The sequence below is a fragment of the Pelodiscus sinensis genome, chromosome 1, assembly GCF_052426305.1.
Source record: "Pelodiscus sinensis isolate ZL-2025 chromosome 1, ASM5242630v1, whole genome shotgun sequence".
Lineage (NCBI taxonomy): Eukaryota > Metazoa > Chordata > Testudines > Trionychidae > Pelodiscus > Pelodiscus sinensis.
Window position 1 is genome coordinate 327,187,446 of NC_143052.1, and position 23,008 is coordinate 327,210,453.

The 23,008-nt window shown below is 45.8% G+C and overlaps 2 protein-coding genes across 2 annotated transcripts; both read left to right on the top strand.

The window, feature by feature from the left end:
- Positions 1-1,022: 1,022 nt before the first annotated feature.
- Positions 1,023-7,647, top strand: LOC142825343 (maestro heat-like repeat-containing protein family member 2B). The gene is made up of 5 exons (XM_089776537.1): positions 1,023-1,135; positions 3,235-3,387; positions 5,153-5,307; positions 6,826-6,988; positions 7,432-7,647. Exons 1-5 carry the CDS (start codon positions 1,127-1,129, stop codon positions 7,630-7,632), a joined length of 681 nt encoding a protein of 226 aa, XP_089632663.1. The 5' UTR covers positions 1,023-1,126; the 3' UTR covers positions 7,633-7,647.
- A 5,537-nt stretch (positions 7,648-13,184) lies between these two features.
- LOC142825341 (protein maestro-like) lies at positions 13,185-23,006 on the top strand. Its single transcript, XM_075917298.2, has 7 exons — positions 13,185-14,001; positions 15,011-15,193; positions 16,077-16,232; positions 17,265-17,399; positions 19,616-19,718; positions 20,691-20,756; positions 22,677-23,006. The coding sequence occupies exons 1-7, from the start codon at positions 13,813-13,815 to the stop codon at positions 22,748-22,750; spliced, it is 906 nt and encodes a 301-aa protein (XP_075773413.2). The 5' UTR covers positions 13,185-13,812; the 3' UTR covers positions 22,751-23,006.
- The last annotated feature ends 2 nt before the right edge of the window (positions 23,007-23,008 follow it).

A 23,008-nucleotide genomic window follows, 5' to 3' on the forward strand; every position in this document is an offset into this window, starting at 1 on the left:
CTGCCCTTCTCCCCAGAATTTCTGTCTGGAGCGCTCAGCTGATTAGCAAGCATGCCAGCAGCATGTGTTCAGCTGCCCCTCTCCGACCTTGCTCCATCCTATCTGCTGCTAGTGGTGTGTGGAGGGGAGGTGAGCAGGGAGACGTGCAGAAGTCAGGGTGACCCCTTTGCCCTTGTCATCATCTCTGCAGAGCAGAGTTTGGGGAGAGGGACACATACAATAGTGCTGCTCCAGTCTGAAGTATGGTGAGTAACGGAGTGCCTATCTAAAGAGGCAGTGCACTGTTTCTAAGATTTCTCTGGCAGCCAGCATGTCCCTCTCTCTCTCTCTCTCTCTCTCTCTCTCACACACACACACACACACATTGTCTCACACACACTCTCTCCCCCGCCATATGCCCATATGCCCCCGCTCTGCAGAGTGGGGTGGGGAGAGGGAGATGACAGAGCAGGACAGCTTTCCCTTAAAGAGACTGAGAGCAGAGTGGCTACTGAAACCAGATATACAGAGAAAGATGCTCCACACAGAATACAGTGCCTGTTTAATCCTGTACGAATCACAATGAATCACATGCCATTACTGTTAACTTTCAGACATAGGGGCTACGTCTAGACTACATCCCTTTTTCGGAGGGATAAGGGATCTTTCGGAAAAGGCTTAATTTTCCGCAAGATCAGCATCTAGACTGGCGCTTTTCTCCGGCAAAGCTCCGTGCCGAAAAAAGCTGCAGCCATTTTTATGCTAATGAAGCAGGGGAGATTTAAATCCCCGCTTCATTAGCAATTGCGATACGTCTAATTTACATCCCTTTTCCGAAAAAGGGATGTAGTCTAGACATAGCCTGACGGTAAAATTCTGACTCCGTTAAAGTCAACAAGAATTTCGTCATTGGCTTTAGTGGGGCCAAAATTTCACACACAGCTGGTAATAACATACCCCATAGATCCTCCTGTATGATTATCTATGGATCAGAGGTTCAGTTTTATTAAATGTTGCCATACTTTTTCTCCTTTTCTCTATCCTAGGTCAGTGCACTAACCTGGGGTCAGCAGAGGAGGAGCTGAGTTGTCTCCGTGAGGCACTAACAACTCCAGACCCTGAGGCTCTGTTTCAAGCATCTTCCAAAATGGCTAAGGTAACAAACACTAGGTGACTGTCCTAGTGGCTGTGCACCATTCATTTTCCCTTGTCCAGAGGACTGGAAAAGGGCAAATATAGTGCCCATCTATAAAAAGGGAAATAAGAACAACCCAGGAAACTACAGACCAGTTAGTTTAACTTCTGTGCCTGGGAAGATAATGGAGCAAGTAATTAAGGAAATCGTCTGTAAACACTTGGAAAGTGGCAAGGTGATAGGGAACAGCCAGCCTGGATTTGTAAAGAACAAATCATGTCAAACCAATCTGATAGTTTTCTTTGATAGGATAACGAGTCTTGTGGATAAGGGAGAAGTGGTGGATGTGGTATACCTAGACTTTAGTAAGGCATTTGATACAGTCTCGCATGATATTCTTATCAATAAACTAGGTAAATACAACTTAGATGGGGCTACTATAAGGTGGGTGCATAACTGGCTGGATAACCATACTCAGAGAGTAGTTATTAATGGTTCACAATCCTGCTGGAAAGGCATAACAAGTGGGGTTCCACAGAGGTCTGTTTTGGGACCGGCTTTGTTCAATATCTTCATCAACGATTTAGATATTGATATAGAAAGTACGCTTATTAAGTTTGCAGATGATACCAAGCTGGGAGGGGTTGCGACTAATCTGCAGGATAGGGTCACTAATTCAAAATGACTTGGACAAATTGGAGAAATGGTCTGAGGTAAATAGGATGAAGTTTAAGACAAATGCCAAGTTCTCCACTTAGGAAGGAACAATCAGTTTCATACATACAGAATGGGAAGCGACTGTCTGGGAAGGAGTACGGCAGAAAGGGATCTAGGGGTTATAGTGGACCACAAGTTGAATATGAGTCAGCAGTGTGATGCCGTTGCAAAGAAAGCAAACATAATTCTGAGATGCATTAACAGGGGTGTTGTGAACAAGACATGAGAAGTCATTCTTCCGCTCTACTTTGCGCTGGTTAGGCCTCAATTGGAGTATTGTGTTCAGTTCTGAGCACCGCATTTCAAGAAAGATGTGGAGAAATTGGAGAGGGTCCAGAGAAGAGCAACGAGAATGATGAAAGGTCTAGAGAACATGACCTATGAGGGAAGGCTGAAGGAATTAGGTTTGTTTAGTTTAGAAAAGAGAAGATCGAGGGGGAACATGATAGCAGTTTTCAGATATCTAAAAGGGTGCCATAAGGAGGAGGGAGAAAACTTGTTCATCTTGGCCTATGGGGATAGAACAAGAAGCAATGGGCTTAAACTGCAGCAAGGGAGATTTAGATTGGACATTAGGAAAAAGTTCCTAATTGTCAGGGTAGTCAAACACTGGAATAAATTGCCCAGGGAGGTTGTGGAATCTCCATTTCTGGAGATATTTAAGAGTAGGTTAGATAAATGTCTATCAGGGATGGTTTAGACAGTATTTGATCCTGCCATGAGGGCAGGGGATTGGACTCGATGAACTCTCAAGGTCCCTTCCAGTCCTAGTATTCTATGATTCTATGATTGTTTTATGCTTTTGTGATGTCTTTCCACACTTGGAGCGAGCTATGGGAGTGAGGCATTCATGGGTAATCAGTAACATGCTTTTCATAGGTATATGCTATGAATGCCATGTAAAAAACAAACAGATTCCAGACAGTTGCATGAACATGCCCATGCATGTGCGCGCGCACATCCATCCATCCATCCATCCATCCATCCAGGGGGAAAATATGTGAGCGGGACATCAAGCTGAGAAACCAGTCTTGGCACCTTGTGTGTTTACCTGAACCTATATTTGTGTGCATGCATCTCTTTGCATATTTTTATATTTTGTGAAAAGATGTCATGTACATAATAGAATATAAACTGGAAATTTACATCCTGTTTGTCCCATACAATGTTGTGCTAACTGTACAACCTAAGATCTAACCTGATATTATTAGTGTAGAATAGAGATGTGGTAGCTAGAAAGATTACAGAGAAAATTTTAATTGCAACTGCCTTGCCAGATATGAGCCCAATTAGCAATTTGCTGATGAATACATTATTTTCCTATACAGCTCTTAGGCCTCCTTTCTTAAAAGTACTGGAGCCGACTATCATTGCAATCTTTCCTGTTTTTGATCTGTCCACAGGTGGTTAGTAAGTACTTTCCCTCTGAACAAGCCACAGATTTTATTGAGGCCATACTGGATCGTATGCTGTCTGCTAGCCCCTCCTGTGCCACAGCAGCCGGTCTGTGGATGAAGATCATCCTGAAGGAGTGTGGAGGTGCCATGCTGGATGAGGTAAAATAGAAGCTGGAGAGGTTTTTCTGGCTAACCTGCAGGCTTTCAGGTCTTTGCCATCATTTGCAGTGAACACAAGTCTTGCTGTTTCTCCCCTGGGATTGGAAGTTAATTCCATCTGTGTTCCTATCCTGAGTCAGGCAATGGGGGAATCAACAGCAGAAGACAGAGATAATCTAACGGTACATCTGCACTAGCTCGTTAGTTCGAGCTCGGTAGGGTAATGAGGGCAAGCGGAGTTGCAAATGAAGCCCGAGATTTAAATATCCCGGGCTTCATTTGCATGTTCCCTGGCGCCACCATTTTTAAATCCCCCTTACTCCAAACTCCGTGCCCGCGGCTACATGCGGCATGGACTAGGTCAGGCGTGTCCAAAGTCCGGTCCGCGGGCCAATTGTGGCCCGTGTTCCAGTTTAATACGGCCCCACAGGTAATTTGGCAATATCTATCTTTTATGGCCCCCAACGAATCCATATGTATTGAGATGAATACATTGTAAAATCTCAGTTAATGTCAGTTGGTCTAAATCAGTTATAAATATATTTGGACACAACATGTATACTTGGTGTTATGTTCCTGTTCATATTTTTTGAACTTAAAAGTTGACAGACAACCTTTATTACCAATAATATGTAATGTATTTACAATGTTCCTGACATATATTTCAGCTTCCTGGATTTTTTTTTCATCTGGCCTTCAGATATGAAAGGCAGAGTGATTTAACACCTGTTTAGATTTGTCATCCATGTGACGAAATGAAAAGTATGCCGTTTGCAATAAACTTTGCATAAAATAGTTAATTTGCATTTAATTTTAATGGTTCAAAGAATGTCAGGCAAAATGGTCGGCCCTCACGCATGTTCACTTCATCAAATCTGGCCCTCTTTGAAAAAAGTTTGGACACCCCTGGACTAGGTAGTTCAAATTAAAGATCCTAATTCGAACTACCGTTACTCCTCATGGAATTAGGATCTTTAATTAGAACTACCTACTCCGTGCCGCGTGTAGCCGCGGGCACGGAGTTCGGATTAAGGAGGATTTTAAAATGGCAGCACCCGGGAACATGCAAATGAAGCCTGGGATATTTAAATCCTGGGCTTCATTTGCAACTCTGCTTGCCCTCATTACCCTACCTAGCTCGAACTAACGAGCTAGTGTAGCCGTACCCCAAGGGAAAAGGAAGATGCTTGATTAGTTGTCTATCTTATTGTCACAGTTTCCAGCCATGAAAGGCTTGGAAAAATTAGACTCCGAGTAAAATGCAAAAAGAGAATATCCGGCCCCAAGAGACAAGCTAAGTGAACTACGTCTTAGGGCCTCAGATAATGAGGGGTCTCTAAAAATACCCCCAAATTACTAGTTTTTACTTGCCTCTTTGCCTATGTACAGATAGATAGATAGATAGATAGATAGATAGATAGATAGATAAATAGATAGATAGATAGATAGATAGATTATTTCTATTTTCATTGTCCTTTCTGTTAGAATAATACATGTTTTTTTGGAAATGCAATGAGGCCTCTTTAACTTGACATAGCTTAGGGCCTCAGCATGTCTTAACCCGGTGTTGCAGCCAGGTATGGGCAGAGATATGTATAATTTTTGTGGGTTAAATCTATGCAGCCATGTCTAAATACTTGTTTTTTGAAGGAAGGATTTTCTACAAGAACAGCAAATTGCTAAACGACTAAATAAACGTTTTGGTTCTGCAGAATGAATGGAGAGAATGGAAAAGGGACATTTTTTCTGGTTTTATTCTGTCCAGGTGCCAGCTATCCTGAGTAGAATATACATTCACATGCCTACCATCAAGCAGGGTAGCTTGAGGCAGTTCCTGGTGGAGGCAGTGTCCATTCTAGGTCACCATCACCTAGAGGCAGTGATCTTCAGCCTCCTCCTCAAACGTCTGCCGATGGACAGGTATATAGTGCTCCTTACAGTGTTCATTTTGGTAACCATGGATCCCACGGCTTCACTGGAAGATGTAAGGCTTCATTTAAGCCACAGACAGTTTGAGATAATTCCTAAAGGTTAATAGCTTGGGTCTTTCTGCAGAAAGGTCCAAGACCATGTCAAGGTGGGTGCAGGGAGAAATTAAGTGTCATTCTGTTTCCATTAATTAATAGTTGCTTTGGCATCCTAAAGACTTCCCTTTACTGGCATCACTGGAGTGGACTTTTGCCTCTCCAGACCCCTGAACTAACATCACCCTGGAAATTGCCAGTGACTGTTCGTTTTCTGGTAGCATGAAAGCTTCAAATCCAAATTCCTGGCTGATTAGCAAGGATAGGGCACCAGGCTTTTGGTATCAGCAAGGGTATGGCTGCTGGAATGGAATTGTCATTCTTGGTACTTAAAGACAGGGTGGTAAGCATATCTATCATTTCATTCAAACATCCCTAGCTGAATTATCAGTCATCAGTGCAGGAATCTAAGAACATGAGAACGGCTGTAGTGGGTCAGACCAAACGTCCATCTAGCCCAGGATCCTGTCTTCAGACAGTGGCCAATGCCAGGTGCCCCATAGGGAGTGAACAGAACATGCCCATTCTGGCAAATAGAGGCCAGGGAATGCCATTTGTGAAGAGGTCATGGGCTAGCCACAAATATTTGTTCTCATAGTTGTACATCCAGTTAGTAGGAAGATCATTTTTCTTTCTTCAACTTGTCTCCCAGGCCGTAGATCTTTGGGCATCACATGCTCATGATTCCATATCTACTGAGAAGTAGGAAAACAGGAACTGTGATTAGAGCTCTGTGTCCTTTCCTTCTGAAGTCTAGCATTAATGGTTATGGTGCAGTAAGACTAGGGTTGTGTCTATACAGCACCCTAAACTTGAAATAAGATGCACAATATGCACTCTGCAAATTGCGTATCATATTTTGCATAGCCTATTTTGAAATGTGGCGCTTCTACACAGCACCAAATGTCGAAATAATGTGCTATTTCAAGCCATCCCTTATCCCTCATGCAACAAAGTTTATTGGGATGGCAAAATAGTGTGCCCATTATTTTGAAAAATATTTCAAAATAACGGGCTGCTTGTGTAAATGTGGGGTAGCTATTTCAGGATACCTCCAGGATCCCCAAATAGTCATGCACTGTAGAAATGTAACCTGAAATGTAATTTAACTTAGTTCTGTAACTAGAAACTCAATATGTAAAACATGAGGACCATATAAGGAGGACAGCACTCTGAACTTGCTCATCATAGGCAGGGCTTGACAAATAATACAATCTACTCACCCATGGCGTGTAGATTGTAACCTGGAAGAGCCAGGTTCGGGCGATCTGTGCATGCGCAGATCGCCGGACAGCGCGGTTGGTGAGCCCTGATCATAGTCAAGGAGAAAATTTGTTCTTTACTTGAATATGATGCATATAGTCAGAGCCACAAAAGTCTCCAGGGGTCACATATAACTTATGTTAAATTGCAGTGACACCACTGAGCTGTGGAGATCTCTGGGGACAGATCCCTTGCTCGCCCCTCAAGTCCTGAAGGTCCTAATAGAAAGAATAAAGACTCCAACAAGCCAAGAAGGAAGCACGACCTCAGAGACAGAAACTGACCTGCATTTAGCAGCTGCTGAACCTCTCACAGTAAGTTAGACGACAGACATGTATTTCTCTGCCTTGTGACAAACATGCTGATGGAAAGCTAGATGAGTGGTATAATATTGTCATATGGGCACTTCTTTTCTGAAGTACTGTTTCCTGGATTCCAGCTGTGCTTTCTGTGGAACAACAGATGGCAGATTTAGAGTATGTGGCTGATTCACTTAATAATATCTGGCAATTAGAAAGTCTTTGAATCAGATTTCTTACAGTGCTTTGCAAATGTTTTGTGCAACTCATAACATGCCTTGATAGGTCGTACACATTTTTACAGATATGGGACGCTAAGGCACACATGGAGTGAATTGCTCTCGGTCATTCATCAAGTTAGTGACAGGAGTGGGAATTTAGTCCAGCAGGTATCAGAAGGGGAGAGAGTGTGATAGTGTTAGGAAGAGACCTCTTCTTTTACCATGCTCTCCTTTCAGGCAACATGTGCCATCTTTGAAGTGGTGTCAGCATTGCAGTTGAGCAAAACTGTGCAGGAGCTGTTCCCGGAGTTGTTCACTGTTCTTCTGCAGCAGATCAGCCAAACCCTAGGACAAAAGATGCCTTTGCCCAGGATGAGCAGCCGAAGGAGGTTATTTAGAAAAGGACAACAACTATGTGAGGGCAACCCTTGCAGGTAATTAGAAGAAAGGGAGCAAAACAAAGAGAATCCCAGTACATTTGTGTGACACTCCCCAGGAGTTCTCAGGGTTATGAGGCACCTTACCATCACCTGCTTTTAATATGAGAAAGTCTTGTTTGTGCTTGCTATAGGTCAGTTCCCTGAAACCACCAACCTCTGGCAACACAAACACTACTATCTAGGCCTCCTCAGGCCTCAGTCTCTTTGTCCTCTCTTTCTGACTACAGCTTAGAGAATCTCTATCAACGGATTCTCCTCTAAGAGAAGTCTCCCTGCATCTCCCCACCAATCGGCTTTCCCCCATCTCTTAGTTTAAAAACTGCTCTACAGCCTTTTAAATGTTTAGTGCCAGTAGTCTGGTTCCACCCTGGTTTAGGTGGAGCCCATCCTTCCTGTATAGGCTCCCCCTCTCCCAAAAGTGTCCCCAGTTCTTGATAAATCCAAACCCCTCTTCCCTACACCATTGTCTCATCCACACATTGAGACTCTGAAGCTTTGCCTGCCTACCTGGTCCTGCGCGTGGAACTGGAAGCATTTCCAAGAATGCCACCATGGAGGTCCTGGATTTCAGTCTCTTTCCTAGCAACCTAAATTTGGCCTCCAGGACATCTCTCCTACCCTTCCCTATGTCATTGAGACCTACATGTACCACGACCACCGGCTCCTCCCCAGCACTACACATAAGTCTATCTAGATGCCTCTAGCATTTTGTCTCTTTTGCTCTCTGTTTCCCTCAAACACTCCTGTGGGTGTCCCTTTAGGCAGATTCCTTATTAATGGGATAATAGGTTTGTTGATTCTATAGCCCCACTCTAGCCAGGCAATCAGGTACATTTCTATCCAATTAGGCTTTCTCTGGGGAAGCTAATTAGTACTAGTAGTTACCAGAGTGCTGACCCCAAGTGCAAGCTCTCAGCACCCTGTCACATCTCGCTGGACATAGGGCCCCAAAATAACCATTAGTGATCACTAATCTCTCTGTGTCCCAGCTTTTGGGGTCTGGTTGTGTATTTTTTCCATATTACTGTACTGTGCTAGTGCCCATACACCTTGCAGATAGGAGAAAGTGACTGCAAAATGTTGTCCATAGCAACACTAGTAATATGAGAGGTATGAGACTGAAATACCTCCTGGAATTAAGTCCTTCCAAAAACAGTGGTCCTCAGGATACTGTCAATGGATGAACTGTCAATGAACAACAGACCTGACAAGTAACTGGGGTTTCCTGACTGCTTAGGCTGTGCCTTTCTATTGGTTACTACAGTTCTGTGCCTCTTTTCCCCCAGGCTTTCTATTGAAGCATTAGAGGCTGTGCTTCTCAAGGCTACGAATGGGAAACTGATAAGAACTCTCTGGATGCAGAAAACTTGGATGCTTCTTGAAAATCCGCAGACTCACCACGAGGGGGTGTGTTTGCTGGTGAGGTAAGAGATCTAGGAGACAGCACTTCATCCTCAGGGATCGGCAACAAATAGAGTGACTGACAGGGAACTTTCAGGTATAGCTTTGTGCGGGGTGCCCTGGGTGAGAAACACAGAGCTTCCATGCGTAGGTTTTAGAGTTGTATGGTCATAGCAGCTAAGCTTTTGAAGTGCACAGTCTGCCCCATAAGTGGTTCCTTTTGTCTTCCAGGGTTCTGCAAAGATCTGGACTAATAACAGTGGAGATCATACAGAGCCTCCTTCCCTGGGTAAATTCCCCATCAGAAAACCAGCGAGTCACCAGCACAGCTTTCTTTGCTCAGGTATGAGCAGTTCCACCATTAGGCTGTTATCTGTTGTTTACCTTTCTCTGGGGAATTGTACAGTTCAGTTCACAGGAATTCATTTTAGATAGTAGAATGTGTCCTTTATAAGGAAATCTCATAAGGAACTTCATTACACCTTTCTTAATCATTTTCTCTTTGTTATTTTTGGGGCCTAAACTAGCCTAGCCTAGCTGCCTATTCTAGTTGCTGGTTAAGAGAGAGTGAGCAAGATATAGATAGGCTACGTCTACATTGGCAAGATTTTGCGCAAATAGGGTATGTCTACACTACAGCACTAATTCGAATTAACTTAATTCAAATTAGTTAATTTGAAATAAGCTAATTCGAATGAGTGCATTTAGACCTAAAAACTAATTCAAATTAGCATTTTGCTAATTCGAAATAGCATGTCCACATTGAGTGGACCCTGAACCGAAGTTAAGGCTGGCCAGAACCAGTGCCGTCAGGGCATCAGGTTAGGACTTAAGGTGTGGAGCTGCTTCCTCAGGCTAGCCGAGGGCTGTGCTTAAAAAGACCTGACCCCCATCCCGGACAGACAGTTCTCAGGATTCCCCGCTTGCATGTCTAACTCGATGGGGACATCAAAGCAGTCCTGTCTTGGAGTGCCCTGAATGCCCACACTCGGCACATTTCAGCACTCGACCATCAGCCCGGCTGCACTTGCCGCAGGCTGCCATCCGGGGGAGGTCAATCAGGGGGCTATCAGGATCCAGGAGGCCCTACAGGAAAGCTTCCACCCCGAGGAGCCCGCAGAGCCACCCCAGTCCTCCCCATCGGGGGCTCGTGCCCCATTCCTCCCTCACCTCCTTCCACTTACCCTTCCCAAGCCCCCTCTTCCTGATGTAAAAAATAAAGGACACGTGTTCAAAAAAAGAAACTCTCTTTATTTAACAAAACTGGGGGCGGGGGGGATTAACCTCTGGGGGACTGGGAAAAGGAGGTGGGAGAGGGGAAGAAAGAGGGTGGGAGAGGGGAGGTAGAAACCTGGGAAGAGGGAGCTGGAAGGGGGAAGCCAGGGGAAGAAGGAGGAGGGGAAGTATAAAACTATGGTACGCCATATCTTCAGAACTGTCTACAGATGTGGTCTTCTCACCTCAAAAAAGATATGGCCTTAGAAAGGGTTCAGAAAAGGGCAAGTACAATGATTAGGGGTTTGGAACAGGTCCCATATGAAGAGAGGCTAAAGAGACTGGGACTTTTCAGCTTAGAAAAGAGGAGACTGAGGGGGGATATGATAGAGGTCTATAAAATCATGAGTGGTGTGGAGAGGGTGCATAAAGAAAAGTTCTTCATTAGTTCCCATAATATAAGGACTAGAGGTCACCAAATGAAATGAATGGACATCAGGTTTAAAACTAATAAAAGAAAGTTCTTCTTCACACAAAGTTCTTCTTATAGTCAACCTGTGGAACTCCTTGCCACAGGAGGCTTTGAAGCCTAGAACTATAACAGAGTTTAAAGAGAAGTTAGATAAATTCATGGAGGTTGGGTCCGTGGAGTGCTATTAGCCAGGGGGTAGGAATGGTGTCCCTGGCCTCTGTTTGTGGAAGGCTGAAGATGGATGGCACGAGACAAATTGCTTGGTCATTGTCTTCGGTCCATCCCCTCTGGGGTACCTGGTGTTGGCCGCTGTTGGCAGACAGGCTACTGGACTAGATGGACCTTTGGTCTGACCCAGTACGGCCATTCTTATGTTCTTATGTACTAAGCGCAGGGCTCAGGGTCGGGGGTCTCACTGGAACAACTTGATTTTCATGCAAACCTGCTCCTGGGTTTGGATGTGGCCTTTGGTGGCCAGGCTGGCAGCTATCCTGCCCTAGACGGCTGCATTCCTGTGCCTAGTGTGGAGGTCGTGGACGCTGGAGGCCTCCCCCCAAACCTCGATAATGTCCACGATCTCTGCACTAGACCAGGCGGGCGCCTGCCTCTTGTGGCCCTGGGCAGGCTCCTAGGAGCCGCCAGCCTGGTCTTGGGGAGAGGCGGAGGGCTGGGTGGCAGCGGGTGGCTGGCTCATGCCATGCCAGGTGCAGGGTCTACTGGCTGGGTGCTGGCAGGCTTGCCACTGGCACAGGCACTGTAGCCAGACCATGCCCCTTTAAGGGCTCTGGGGCTGGGAGAGGGGCAGAAAAGTTTCCCTGGTTTGGCCCAGAGTGGCCATCAGGGCAACCTGATTAGGGTTAGCCTCCAACTAGTTCGAATTAAGTGGCTACACAGCCCTTAATTTGAACTACTTAATTCGAACGAGGCGTTACTCCTCGTAGAATGAGGTTTACCTAGTTCGAATTAAGCGCTCCGCTAGTTTGATTTAAATTCGAACTAGCAGTTTGTATGTATAGCCGCTATTAAAGTTAATTCGAACTAATGGCTGTTAGTTCGAATTAACTTTGTAGTGTAGACATACCCATACTTTTAACGCAAGAGTTTTTGCGTTAGAATATTTGCGCAAGAGAGCGTCTAGACTGGCATGTGCTGTTGTGCTAAGAGGCGCTTTTCTGCAAAATCATCCGTGCCAGTGTAGACGCTCTCTTGCGCAAGAAAGCTCCGATGGCCATTTTAGCCATTGGGCTTTCTTGCACAAGAAATTAATGTGGCCTGTCTACACTGGCCTCTTGCGCAAGAACAGTTGCACAGGAGGGCTTTTTCCTGAGCGGGAGCATCATAGTTTTTGCGCAAGAAGCACTGATTTTAGACATTAGAATGTCAGTGTTCTTGTGCAAGAACTCCCCGCCAGTGTAGACTGGCAGCTGCTTTTGCGCAAAATCATGCCAATGTAGATGTAGCCATAGAATTTGCATTACTAGACCTTTTCTGACAATTCCTAGGGCTAATACTGACCAACAGCTCCTGATTTTGGTCTAGCTCAGCAAATCTTCTAAATGAATCTAGTGTCCTAATACTATAAAATAAGCAACATACAAATACATTAACATCTATCTTAGATTCTCATTAATCTAGAATAATAGATTCATAGAACATTCGAACTGGAAGGGATCTTGAGAGGTCTTCGAGTCCAATCCCCAGCCATCACGGCAGGACCAAGCACAGTCTAGATCATCCCTGACAGGTGTTTGTCTAACCTGCTCTTAAATATTTCTAGTGATGCAGATTCCACAATCTCCTGAGGCAATTTATTGCAGGGTTTAACCACCCTGACAGGCAGGACGTTTTTCCTGCTGTCCAACCTAAACTTCCCTTGATGTAATTTAAGCTCATTGCTTCTTATCCTATCCTTAGAGGCCAAGGAGAACAATTTTTCTCCATCTTCCTTAAAACATCCTTTTAGAAACTTGTATTATCTGAGTACTTCAAAATGATAATGTAGTATCTGAGTGCCTCAAAACTCTTTAAAAGTATGTATCCCTACAATACCCCTGTGAGGCAGGGAAACACTATTAGTCCCATTTTGCAAACAGGAAACTGATGCACAGAAGGCCCAAGTGACTTGCCCAACATCATCTAGGAAGTCTTTGAGGGTGCAGGAAATTGAACTGGAACCTCCTAAGTCCTAGGCTGCTAACTACTGGAGCATCCTCCCTCTCCACAGCCTTGCTATAACGTCTGTGTCATATTTCACATTTACGCTAAGTCGCTATTTTAGAGGCTCATCTGGTGGTTCTAGGAATCTGTTTGTGCCCCAAAATCTTTCTACACCCCACCTAGGAAAGGAGTCACAAACGTGGGTTTTCAAGGTCTGCCTAGAGAGGCCTCATGAAAGCTGCCAATCAGAGCCCAGCTGGCTCAGATATATGGAGCTACAGGGCTTTATTAGGTCAGTTCCTTTCAGGAAGTGGAGGGCCAAGAAAAGATGCTATTCTCTGGCCAAACCAATTCACAGGGGTTTATTTCAGGCAGCATTTTCTGAAGCTGAATTTGCAGAGAGAGAGTCCTTACGAGCCTTAAACATATAATTAGAGGGAGAAACTGAAAGTGGCCCCATAGGAAGAACCCAAGGAAAAAGTAGCAATAAACTGAAATGAAGCAATGACTCGCTGCTATTTCTAGGTTGGAACCAAGAGTAGTGGGCAGGCTCAGGTTCCCCAGTGGCATAAACCCGATGAAGGGGACAAGGCTTATGGAGAGGTTGAACAAAGAACAGACTATAAAGGGTCCAGAGTTGGGGCTGAAGACCCTAGTGAGGGCAACAGGACCTAAAAGGCATTTGTTTGGACTTTGGGACTTGGCCAGAGGGCTGAGCCATGGAAGACTCACTAAGATCGACTGGCAGGATGCACCTGGGCGAGAAAAGGATTGTGGTATCAAATGCAGTCACTGAGAGGCTTTCAAGGGATGAGCAATCACCCATTATAGTGCCTAAAAGGAAAAATCCATGTTTTTAACACAGTACTCATTCATATAGAATAATAAATTACAGTGTATTACGTGTCTCCTCAAATTATATTCGCTATCTTAATGAACATATTAGAGCTAATGGACATGTTGATTTTATTTCAGCTAATGACTGATCCCATACTCAGGGAGAAGAAGATCCTTAAGTCTATCTTACATAGCTTAGAAGAAAGGTCACGGGACAATAACAGCATTGTCCGTCAAATGGCTGTAAGAGGCCTAGGCAATTTAGTCTATGGGGCACCTGAGAAGGTAAGATAGAATACTGAATACAATGCAGCATAACTAGAGAAACTAAAGGAAACAATTGCTCAGGATTTACAGAGGCCATGCACAATGCACTAGGCCAATGTCTGCTCTCTCATACCCCTGTAACCTCTTTGCAGTCAATACACAGCAGGTTTGTTCTCTTGGTAAGCTGGGCATAAGGAAACAATATGTACTTAATATGATCATATGTAAATGTATACTCCTAGGAATGAAGAGTGTAGGCTTTATTTCCACGATGAGAGATTCTATTCCAGGAAACAGAGACACTAAAAAACTCAAATCATGATAGATAATCAGCTGAACGTAAGCACCCAGTACAAAGCTGTGACCAAAAGAGCTGAGGTGATCCTCGGAGGCATAGACAGAGGGATTCTGAATAAGAATAAAGAAGTTATTTTACCTCTGCTTATGGCACTGGTGTGAGAACTGCTAGAATACTATGTCAGGATCATGCCTGCAATTCAAGAAGGATGTTGATAAATTGGAGAAGAGTCACAAGAATTTTCAAAGGGCTAGAAAATGTGCCTTTAGATTCAATGGGGGAGGGAGGGGGAATGAAGCTAAACTAATTCAGACTGCTAGTAAGGCATACATTTTAATGGTAATTTTAATCATTGGAACCATTTACCAAGGGTTGTGGTGGGGTCTCTATCAGTAGCAACTTTAAAAACAAGATGGGCTGTTTTTCTAAAAGAGGTGCTCTAGTCAAACAGACATTATTTTGGGGAGGTTCTGTGTTGTGAAGGAGGTCAGACTGAATGATCACAATGGTCCCTTTTGGCCTTCAAATCTAAGTAATTAGAAATCTAATAGGATTACATAGGTGTAATATGGCACAGAGTTTGGCTTATTGTAGCTAGTACCTGATGTAAAATATAGCTATAGGTCACTAGGGGGGCAGATGAAATTCCCACTGCTTCATAATTGCTAAAAAAACATATTAGAAATGTGGTTAGTGGAAAGTGTTTTTTAATGTCATACGTCTGAACAGGTGAAAAAGTACAAGAAGTTTCTTCTGGAGGCACTGATCAGGACTTTAGAAGACACTTTCAGTTCTGAAGTCACTGCCGAAAGCCTGAAGGCACTGGCCAACGTTCTGAACGAGCTGAAAGGGAAGGACATAGGTTCTTCCTTCAGAGACCTCACCACACAGATCCGGAAGTACTTCGATAATGTACGTGAACAGAAGCCTTCAACCCCAGTTCAGCTGACATTGATGAGGCTCCATTTACAATGCATGATGTGTCCTCACTGGGCATTGTTCATGTCAGAATGAAGTGATTTTAGGCCTTAGGGAAGAGATGTGTTTTATGGAGGAGCAGAGAATTAAGAAAATGAGGATGCCATCCCTGCTCCTTCAGTCTCACCCTTCTGTTCATCTTTATTTCCAATGAGAATGGCAAAGGAAGTATGAATACTAGATTAGGTAGCTGCATACAAGGAAAATGGGCATACAGGGTGTAATAGACTGTTTTGGGCCTGCTCCATACGATTTTTATGTCAGATGGTTGAAATTATTCCATTTTGCAGAGAAGTTTGAGATTTCAAATTTTGGTTTTGTTCCTATTTGGGGGACACACCCCCCAGCCCAAATTTCAAAACTCTTTGTGAAACCGTAATACTATTCTCAACCCAGCTCTACTGGGAGCCTTGCCTGAGGGCAGTCTACTGGCAGACTATGCTGGAGACAGGGAACCTGGAAACACTGGGAATTAGAGGTGCCAGGGTGCACATTTCCTGGCTCCTTGTCAGCCTGCCAGACAGGCTGTTCTGAAGGTGAGGGCCAGGAAGCCCAAGATCCCAGTTAGCCTGCTAGATGGGTCACCAAGAAGCTGACCAAGTACCCCTACTTGGCTTCTGGAAGAATTTTGTCAAAATTGAACTGTCTTCAAAGTATTTTGATGAATCAACACATTTGGCCCAAACTTGATTAATTCCAGTTCTTTTAAACTTCTGTAGTTGGAATCACTCTACCCTAATGTAGAAGAGACAGCTGTGCTAGATACATGATGTGGTTATTTCTTCGTTACCAACCTGTGTGGCTTTCTTGGCTATAGGAGGACAACACTCTTCGTGCATTGGCCTTTGTCCTGTTTGGTATCCTGGCCGGCTCTGCAAAGAGAAAATGGAAGGACTATTTTGCCAAGCAGGTTAGACAGAGCTGGGTCACGCTTCTGCTGCACCTGCAAGATCCAAGCCCTGAGGTTTCAATGGTAAGAATGACAGTGACTTAATTACTAAGCAAAAAGAATCTTCCTCCTGATGCCAGGGGAGCTCTGCTATTCCTTCCCGCAGTGGAGACCTAAATTCTTCCCTCAGTTCATTGCCCTCCTTTTGAGTCAATCCCAGACAGGCTGGTCCTTAGCAGCCAGGGTTGTCTCACTGGAGTTCAGGATAGGTCATGGGTCTGATCCCAAGAGTTCATTCCTGCCTATCTCTGCACCCCACGTTCCTGCCTCCCCACAACAGAGGAAAGACCACAGCTATGCCTAGTGAAGCAGCTTTCATAGCTACATCTGTTCTGAAAAAACATTGCTGCTATCTCCAGTTTTCAGTATTATAAAATCATAGAACCATAGGTTTGGAGGAGACCTCAGGAGGTCACTGAGTCCAACCTCCTGCCCAAAACAGGACCAGCCTCAACTAAACAATCCCAGCCAGGGCTTTGTCAAGCTAGGATTTGAAAACTCTAGATTTAGAGGTTCCTTTGCCTCCCTAGGTAACCCATTCCAGTGCTTCACCACCTTCCTAGGAAAATAGTTTTTCCGAATCTCCAACCTAGACCTCCCCCACTGTAACTTGAGACCATTGCTCCTCATTCAGTCATCTAGTACCACTGAGAACAGCCTCTCTCCATCCTCTTTGAAATCCCCCTTCAGGTAGTTAAAGCCTTCTATCAAAGCTCCCCTCACTCTTCTCTTCTGAAGACTAAATAATCCCAAATCCCTCAGCCTCTCCTTGTAAATCATGTGTTCCAGCCTCCTAATCATCTTTGTTGCCCTCCATTGGACTTTCTCCAATGTATCAACATTTTTTAAGTAATGGGGTGCCCAGAATTGGATGCAATACTCCAGAAGTAGAATCCCTTTCCCCCTATTAAAGTCATGCTGGCATATTTTCTGTCTATTACTTCAGGGGAATCCCTTTTATTCTTGGGGTAGATGAGCAGTCAAGGACATGAGTTCCATTTGAATGAGCACAATACGTGTTATGGAACAATTCAATGGTGCAACCCTCTTTTTCAGGAGTGCAGAGCTACATTTCATCTCTGTGCCCCATTTTTGGGACTGAAGAGGCTCCAAACTATACTTAATGAGCATCTTAGTTGGAGAACCAAGCTGAACCCTGAGGAGCTCCAGATGGATATCTGCAGACACCTTGTGAGTGACCTACAGAATTATATGAGATTATTGACAACATAGGCTTGTGGTGTAGAAGCAGGGGGAATGTGTGATGGGCAATGTAAGTATCTATGGGTATGTCTATGCTACAAAGTTAGTTTGAACTAACGGACGTTAGTTCGAACTAACTTTCATAGGTGCTACACTAGCGCTCCGTTAGTTTGAATTTAATTCGAACTAACGGAGCGCTTAGTTCGAACTAGGTAATCCTCATTCCACGAGGATTAAGCCTAGTTCAAATTTACTAGTTCGAATTAAGGGCTGTGTAGCCCCTTAATGCGAACTAGTGGGAGGCTAGCCCTCCCCAGCTTTCCCTGGTGGCCACTCCGGCCAACACCAGGGAAACTCTATGCCCCCCTCCCGGCCCCGGACCCCTTAAAGGGGCACGGGCTGGCTACGGTGCCCGTGCCAGGTGCAAGCCTGCCAGCACCCAGCCAGCAGACCCTGCACCTGGTGCGGATCGAGCCACCCACCCGATGCCCCCCAGCCCTCCCCCTCTTCCCGGGACCAGGCTGGCAGGTCCTGGGAGCTTGCCCGGGACCGCAAAAGGCGGGCTCCCTCCTGGGCTAGTGCGGATATCGTGGACCTCATCCACGATCTCCGCACTAGGCACAGGAAGGTGGCCGGCTAGGGCAGGAGAGCTGCCAGCCTGGCCACCCAGGAGCAGGTGTGCATGAAAATCAAGGAGGTCCACTGAGACCCCCGACCCTGAGCACTGAGCTTACAATGGCCATCCTGGGTCAGAACAAAGGTTCATCTATCCCAGTAGCCTGTCTGCCGACAGCGGCCAACCCTAGGGACCCTGGAGGGGATGGACCGAAGACAGTGACCAAGCCATTTGTCTCGTGCCATCCCTCCTCAGCCTTCCACAAACTTTGGGCAGGGACACCACTCCTACCCCCTGGCTAATACCACTCCATGGACCCAACCTCCATGGCTTGATCTCACTTCCCTTTAAACTCTGTTCTAGTTGTAGCCTTCACAGCCTCCAGCAGCAAGGAGTTCCACAGGTTGACTCTGTGCTTTGCGAAGAACAACTTTCTGTTACTAGTTTGAAGCCTGCTACCCATTCCTTTCCTTTGGTGTCCTCTAGTCCTTCTTTATGGGAACTAATGAAGAACTTTTCTGTATGCACCCTCTCCACCCAACTCCTGGTTTTAGAGACCTCTATCGTGTCCCCCCTCCGTCTCCTCTTTTCTAAGCTGAAAAGTCCCAGTCTCTTTAGCCTCTCTTCATATGAGACCTGTTCCCAACCCCTGATCATTTTAGTTGCCCTCCCCTCTGCCACCCTCTCTCTTCCCCTCTCCCACCCCCTTTTCCCAGTCTCCCCCAGTTTTGTTCAATAAAGACAGATTCCATTTTTGAACACAATTGTCCTTTATTTTGTACATCAAGAAGAGGGGCTAGGAAGGGTAAGTGGAAGGAGTTGAGGGAGGAATGGGGTACGCGCCCCCGATGGGGAGGACTGGGCTGGCTCTGCGGGCTTTTGTGGTGGAAGCTCTCCTGCAGCCCCCCAATTGCCCCATCTCCCCAGATGGCAGGCTGCGGCAAGTGCAGCCGGTCTGATGGCCAAGTGCTGTGATGTGCCCAGTGTGGGTACTCCGGGCACTCCAAGCCAAGACTGCTTTGCAAGCGGGGCACCCCTGAGAACTGTCTGTCCGGGGTGGGGGTTGGGACCCTTTAAGCACAGCCCTCGGCTAGCCTGAGACAGCATCTCCACGCTCTAAGTCCTCCTCTGATGACCTGCCGGCACTGCTTCCGGCAATCCTTAAGCCCGGTTCAGGGTCCACTTAATGTTGACATGCTAGTTCGAATTAGTAAAACGCTAATTCGAACTAGTTTTTTAGTCTAGATCCGTTAGTTTTAATTAGCTTAGTTCGAATTAAGTAATTCGAACTAAGTGAGTTCGAATTAACGTTGTAGTGTAGACGTACCCTATTAGAGTGGGATACAGGACTGAGGGTGAGAGGAATGTAAATCTGCCATAGATTCCCACTTTCCCCACTTCTACACAGCCTCCTGTCCTTTCTTTTATTTACTTGTTTAAATTAAAAAAAAAGTCTGAGTGAGTCCAATAACTGACAGCAGTGGCAAGAGGAACACAGACTGTTTACTTGTGGTTTGTAAAGGCATGTGTTGGCAGTCAAAGGGCATTTCTAGCCAGAGAGAGCTCATGTGTCCCTGATTTTCTCTAGGCCAAAGAGAAGGCTGAGCTACTGGAGAACTTTTACAAAACTACCATCACATACTTCTGCAGCAGCTGGGAAGAGATCCGGGCAGTTGCAGCCAAGTTAGCTGGTGAGAGAAAGTGTGCCGTGTCCCTTTTGGTATTCCCTTTGAGGTAGACAGAAAAAGTCCCTGTGTGCAGCACTGAGCTACTATTAATCTCTCCGTGCTGTGACTTCTCATGCATAAATGGAGATGTTAATGTTCTCCTACTTCTCCAGTGTGGTGTTAGGAGGAATTTGTAAGTTGCAATAGAATGCTTTGAGATGGCGCAGTCATTTAGTAGCAGAGGCTGGCACACTGTCACGTAGGGTATGTTTATTCTCCGATCAAACTAGTGTGCTAAAAATAGAGTAGCTGTGGCAGGAGTAGCAGGAGGGGTTAACTATTCCAAGGATGATCCCATCCAAACCCAAAAGTCTGTTCTCAAGGTGGCTAGCTCCTCCGACTGCTTCTGTCATCTTACCTGCACTCTATTTTTAGTAGTCAGAGTTAGTGTGGACTCAAACTATAGACCTAAGCTCAGTGTTGTTCACTGTTCCTTACTGGTGCTTCATCACTGGGAGGTAGGCAGGCCACCGCCACACAGTGCCTGCTGTTGCAGGTTCCTGATTGCCTTGCCCAGGAAGCACTAGATTCCTCCCCTTTGGCCCTGTGCCATCCTTTCCTTAGCACACCCATGCAAGCCAGGCAAGCACTGTGGCCTAATTAATTTATCCATGTGAGATCCTTGCTTAGTACGCACTTATTCCTGGCCCCAGCCCTTTGTTCACACCACTAGATTAATACACTATCCTAGTATATCTCCAATAACTGACAGCAGTGGCAAGAGGAACATAGATTGTTTAAAGCAAATGAGGTTTTATGTAAACATTCTTAATTTTTTTCTCTTATTCTCTTCAGTGTGGACGCTAAACTTTTCTAGTATTTTCTTGCCTACAGCTCACCTTAGACCCACAATAGAAGCCAAAGGGCCAATGTTATCACCTTGCACTTAACAAGAGAAGGTTTTTTATTGATGTTTATTTTACACTGCTTATTTAGGCATCATCCTGGAACATACGGACACCAAAAATATGAAATGGCTGGACATGGAACATCTGTTGACCTGTAAGTAACAAATACAGGTGAAATCCTATTCATTAGTGAGTTATAAAGAAATTTAGCTGACAAGCAAGCAGTAACTGATACCACAGGTGTGAAGTGCATCAGCCACACATCAAAGGACAGATTCAGCTTTAGTCTGCTCTGAAAGAGGTACGTCTACACTACAGCGTTAATTCAAGTTAACTTAATTCGAAATAGTTAATTTGAATTAAGCTAATTCGAATTATGCATCTATACACAAAACCTATTTCAAAATAGCATTTTGTTATTTTGAAATAGCGCGTCCACACTGAGTGGACCCTGAACCGAAGTTCAGGCTGGCCGGAACCAGTGCTGGCAGGGCATCAGGTTAGGACATAGTGTGTGGGGCTGCTGCCTCAGGCTAACTGAGCTCCGTGCTTCACGGGACCCTACCCCCACCCCGGGTTCCCCGCTCGCTTGTCTACCCCGATGAGGGACAACAAAGCAGTCCTGTCTTGGAGTGCCCTGAGTGCCTGCACTCGGGACACCACAGCACTCGGCCACATGGAGCCAGAGCTGCCCCTGGGCACACCGGTGCGTCTCGTAGGGTTGTTGCCATCAGCCCAGCTGCACTTGCTGCAGGCTACCGTCCGGGGAGTCCATTGGGGGGCTGTCAGGATCCAGGAGGCCCTGCAGGAGAGTGTCCACCCCGAGGAGCCCTCAGAACCACCCCGGTCCTCCCCACCGGGGGCTCGTGCCCCATTCCTCCCTCACGTCCATCTACTTACTCCTCCCTAGCCTCCCTTCCTGATGTCAAATAAAAGACATGTATGTTCAAAAATAGAAACTGGGTTTATTGAACAACAGGGTGAACCTCTGGGGAGACTGGGAAAAGGAGGTGGGAGAGAGGAATAGAGTGGGTGGGAGAGGGGAGGGTGAAACCTGGGAGGAGGAAGTTGGAAGGGAGAAGCAAAGGGAAGAAAGGAGAAGGGAAGATCAGGGCCCAAGGTTGGGGGTCTCACCGCACCAACTTGAATGTCATGCAAACCTGCTCCTGGGTTCGCATGTGGCCTTTGGTGGCCAGGCTGGCAGCTATCCTGCCATTGACGGCCGTGTTCCTCTGTCTAGTGCGGAGATCATGGATGCTGGGGCATCCCTCCCAAACCTGAATAAGGTCCATGATCTCCACCCTGGACCAGGAAGGCACCCGCCTTCTCCAGCCCCTGTCAGGCTCCTGGGTGCTGGCAGACTGCTCCTGAGGAGCAGTGGAGGGTTGGCTGCCAGTGCCTTGCTGGCTCACGTTTTGTGGCTACTGGCTCAGGGGCCCCAGTGGCCACTGCTGGCTCTTGGCTGGTAGGCTTGGATCTGGCACGGGCCAGGGTCTATCCCTTTAATAGCTCTGGGGTTTACCAAATTTGAATTAAGCGCTCTGCTATTTCGAATTAATATCGAAATAGCGGTTTGCATGTATAGATGCTATTAAAGTTAATTCAAAATAACAGCTGTTATTTTGAATTAACTTTGCGGTGTAGACGTACCTGGAGGAAACTGCAGCCAGTGTGATATAAGTCAGTGCATCTCCTGGCTATCCTGGCAATGCCTCTTCCCAACCTGTGTGATCCACTCTTTGGGCTCCATCGGCTCCCTGGAAGCCACTTTTTGCTACCCCAAACTCCACACCATCAGATTTATTTCTGTCAGGAGATGTAAAATAACTTAAAAGCAGAAGCTATTGAGTCAATGGAGCACCTTCCAATTGGATGAGTTTCTGGTAGGGTCAGGGTCTCCCCTCTCCCCCCTCCTCCATCTCAGTTTGGAGCTTGGAAGGATCCCAATGGAGGAACCTAAAGCTTTGTTTGTACAGAGAGCTTCTGTAGCTTGGTACTCACTGGTACTAAATCTCCAGCTACTGCAGGCATAGGTGACTATATGAAAAGTGAGTCATATTCTCTGTAATTCCAGCTCTCCAGGTCCTACAGAATGACCCAAGTCCCATTGTCCAGCTGGTGGCAACTCAGGTCCTAAGAGACATCTGACCTGGATGAGTGCTCGGGGAATGAAGCACAGACAAATAGATCAAAGAGCTCCTGCTACCTTGAATGGGAACAAGAGAGGGATTGCTGGAGGACAATGTGCTCTGTCTGTGCCAGCTTGTTTCCAGCTTGCACCTCATATACTTCGGTGGGAAGCTAGACCTTGGTGGTATGCGGCCAGCTCTGCTATGGGGTAGGAGAGTAGTATAAGGGCCCTACCATCAATCAAACATTAGCCCTGCCACCTGACCCTGGAAGTCC